This window comes from Haliotis asinina, chromosome 8 (assembly GCF_037392515.1).
Source record: "Haliotis asinina isolate JCU_RB_2024 chromosome 8, JCU_Hal_asi_v2, whole genome shotgun sequence".
Classification (NCBI taxonomy): Eukaryota; Metazoa; Mollusca; class Gastropoda; order Lepetellida; family Haliotidae; genus Haliotis; species Haliotis asinina.
This window is the reverse complement of record NC_090287.1, coordinates 25,437,614-25,441,887: the sequence shown is the minus strand read 5'-3', so window position 1 is coordinate 25,441,887 and position 4,274 is coordinate 25,437,614. Positions and strand designations below refer to the sequence as shown.

Here is a 4,274-nt window from a genome sequence, read left to right as displayed (position 1 = left end):
GATTAAACGGCTTATACCACGAGGCTATGCCTATATAAACCGCGGGTAATGGATTAGGCATGATGAAGATTAGCAAAATAAGTACAATTTTATTGTTTTTAAACAGAAATACTTACCACGTGGCAGTTAATCATTCACATTGATTTGATTGATGTCCAAGAACAATGAACATGCGTTTCCCAAGTGGTTTAACTCCACCAACTGCAACAACATTACTGACTCTGTTCCTCTTTGGCCGTATCAGACATTGAGTTTGACGCTGAGGCATTGCGTTCCATTCTTGATGGACGACTTGTTCCAATACGTCAACAATTTGTTTTGGAGGATCATGTTGGCGTGTTCTACGACCCAAAATGTCCTAAACATGATCCGTGGGGTTGAGATCTGGACTCCTGGTGGGCCATGGTAGACTTGATATCAACTTAAGTTTCAGCTCAGAAGTCAACACCTAACAACGCCTTTGATCGTAGCACGTGTAAATCTAAAATCAGTGTATGGCGTGCCAGTAGGGTCAAAATAATCAAACAAACAATTATGATATGAATGTGAATAGTTGTATGTAGGTTAATAACCATAGGTACTGTTCTGCATTTATATGGAATAGAATCACTTCAAGACCTACCGGTGGCATCAGCAGCTGCTGTCCAAGAAGTGTACGGAATTATCATGGGTCTTGTTTCCAATTTCAGGTATAAAATAAGAAGCAATCTTACATTTCAGAATCCGAGGATTTAACACAGCTACTTGGAACATCCATGGCCCGTCTTGTGGGGATAACAATTTGTACGTTAGTTTCCTATATGGCACTGACTTATACTGTGGAAGGAGAGACTATTCGTTGTGGAAATGTGTCTACACCTTGTTTTAAAGGTCTCTGTAGCTGTTCAGCTAAATGTGCCAAATGTATAAACAACGGAGTGAATCTCACACACATTCCAGACTTGCAACCGACAACGGAGTTTCTGAACTTTTCATCAAATTATCTTGGAGAGCTAACTAGAATCATGTTTCGGAACATGTCACAGCTGAAAATTCTGATACTCCGCAACAACAGTATCACAAACATCTCCCCAGACGCATTTCAAGACATGTTGATGCTAGAGATTCTTGATCTTAGATACAGTGGTGTGTCTGAAAGTATGCTACAGAATTCTTTTCATAGTTTGCAAAACAACCTCAGATCTCTTGACCTTTCAGCAAACAAGTTTCTGCGGAATATCACTGATGATTTTGTTGATGGGCTTACACGACTGAACATACAAACTTTAAAAATGGAGTTTTGTCGAGTCAAATACGTCAACTTTACCGTGATATCTCGTCTGAAATCACTAAGAACTTTAAGCTTTCTTCACAATGACATATATTGGACAACAGCTGATGTTCCCTCGCATTTGACCCATATCTCGCTCCGATCAAACTCACTAACTCAGCTTCCTGGATTGTGTGTTCATACAAATAGTTCACAACTTCAATCACTAGATATACGCGAAAACGCTATAAGACACATCTCAAATGTAAGTTTGAAGTGTCTGAAGAAATTGGATTTTTTCAACGCAATAGAAAACTTAATGACAAAGATTCATTCAAATACATTTTCATCATTACCAAACCTTCGATTTATTGCAGTCAGTAATGCATTCAGGAGTTACTTTCCCAGGAAAAGACTCGAGGCATATGCTTTCAATAACAGTGCCATTCAAAATCTTTACCTCAGTGGAATTGCAAAATTTGGTTATTTCGATTATATTGTTAGCCCAAAAGCACTTCGAGGTTGCATGGGACTAAAATGGCTGGACTTATCCTACAATACCATGTTATACTTTAATGATAGCTTTTTCGAAACACTCTTATTTGGGATTGAAAAAATAGAGGTGCTACGAATGCCAAGGTGTCAGTTATCATTTTTTCCAAAGGTAATATCAAACCTCCGGGAACTTAGAGAAATCGATCTTCATGGAAACCGAATTATGTCTTTACCTTCAGGAGTTTTCACAAACTTGACGAAACTGAGACGTGTACGACTCTCACAAAATGCCATTCAGGTCGTCAGTGAAGATGTATTTCCAATACCAATCAGAAATCAACTCACACACTTGGATTTGGCAACAAATGATTATCTCTGCACCTGCTCCAATCTCTGGTTCATTACGTGGGCAAAGGCAGACAGACATATATTCACGGACTTCCCTGAGTCCTATCAATGCGGTTACCCACCGAACCTCAAATCAACACTTCTCACTGATGCCAACATCTCTGAAGAGGCTTGTCGAATCTCTCCTTATGTGTTTCCCATAATCTACGGTCTGTCCATAGTTTCAATAGTGTTGATAGTAGTTCTCTCCTTTGCTTACAGATTACGTTGGCGCATTCGCTATTGCATCCACATGTTGAGATACAAAAGAAGGAAACCAATGGATGCAACGGTATACACCTATGACGCTTTTGTGTTGTACTGTGAAGATGATTCACCCTGGATAAGAAATATTATCATACCAAGGATGGAAGACGAAGCCAACTTTAAGCTGTGTATTCATGAAAGAGACTTTTTTCCGGGGCAATATATAGTTGATAATATTGTAACCAGTTTGGAAAGCAGCAGAAAAGTCATCATGGTGCTGTCCAATTCTTTCATTCTGAGTCCATGGTGTCAGTTTGAGCTGTCTCTGATCCAGAAACGGGCTCTGGAGAAGGACGAGGGCTACCTGTTGGTGGTGCTGCTTGAGAACATTGAGTCGCGAAACATGACGTCATCACTGTATGCCCTCTTCCAAACAACAAGCTACATCACTTGGCCAGAAGAGGAGGAGGATAGACGCGTGTTCTGGATGCGACTAAAACAATGTTTGGAAGGATAAGAGTTAGATGATGGACCTCAAAATATTCTCACTGAGAAATTACACAATCAGGGCATGGACTTCAATAAGCACTGGAACAAATTTGTATACACTGCTTTAGACTGCTAGTGTTGTTTTTAGTTAAGCGTGGGAACTGGATAAGATACAACACCATATATATACTGGTAATTATGGTGCACGTGTTATAAAGGAGAACATCCGTGGATCACAATAAAACTTTTCAAGAGCGGTTTCAATATTTCTATAACATGTTCATGGGCGCTTCTGGTTCGAAAGATCGTAATACAACTTACGGTCGCGAATATCATCCCGTGGATACTAATGTTACAATTCTGGACTCGTCTATAACAGTAGAAGAGGTTACCAACGTGAAATACCCTGACGTGCTCTAAAGCCGCTGATGATGATAAGTTATTTGCTGAATGTTTCAGGTATTCTTCAGATATTCTTGTTCTGTATTTGATAGTTTTATTCAACATGATTTTTGAGAATGGTGAGTTTCCTGCTGGAAGTTCGGTCGACCTTATTGTCCCTAGTCATACAAAGGGAGATCGAGATTCAGTTTCAAATTATAGAGGAATTACTATCCTTAGTATGTTTAGTAAAGTTAACTCTATATAGCAGTTATTAACGGCGGACGTACATTTTGGTGTGAAGCTTATATCAAAATATCCTAAACACAGGCAGGTTTTGAATAGGAAACTCAACTGTCGACAGCATCTTTATTCTTTATTCTAATACACGGATAATTCTATCGACAAAGGGCAAATTGTATGCTTTTTCGTCGACTTCTCCGAAGCTTTTGATTTGGTAAATAGGGCGAAATTATGGAAAGGATTAACACTCAAGATGCTAGGTTGCATCAATTCTATTTATAGTTCTCAATTTCTATTTATATAAATCTTGCATTAAAATCAATAGTTCTTTTCTTTTTCACAGTTGTTTAACTGTAATATTGGAGTTCGTCAAGATTGTGTCTTGAGTTCCTTTTTGTTTTCCATTTTTACAAACGATTTAGCTGATAGTATAGAATTTTTATGCTCCCCAGGCTTCCAGAATTAACTCAGTTGCTTCTCTTTCTATTCCTTGATGGTGTTATTCTCTTCTCTGACACCATGTACAAAAACGTATCAATGTCCTAGAATAGCATTTGCAATGAATATACAGCGGAAGCTGAGAGAAAACCGGCACTTGTCTAGTCCAGCAATTTATCAACACCAGCATAAAGTCTCAGTCCCTTTTGTGGCTTGTACATTTATCATCAGCTCTACGATCCAGCATGTTATCTAAACTGGATTATTTTTCAGTTCCGATGAGTGCCGACTTAGACAGCTTCCACTGTATGTCATGCTAGGTTTAGAAATGGTAGCATCCTTAGTTAGCACGAAAAATGGTATTTAGGAGATAAATTTGTTGATT

The 4,274-nt window shown here is 38.7% G+C and overlaps 1 protein-coding gene across 1 annotated transcript; it reads left to right on the top strand.

The window, feature by feature from the left end:
• The first annotated feature begins 755 nt into the window (after positions 1–755).
• On the top strand, positions 756–2,975 carry LOC137293677 (toll-like receptor 2). Its single transcript, XM_067824372.1, has one exon. It carries the CDS (start codon positions 756–758, stop codon positions 2,853–2,855), a length of 2,100 nt encoding a protein of 699 aa, XP_067680473.1. The 3' UTR covers positions 2,856–2,975.
• The last annotated feature ends 1,299 nt before the right edge of the window (positions 2,976–4,274 follow it).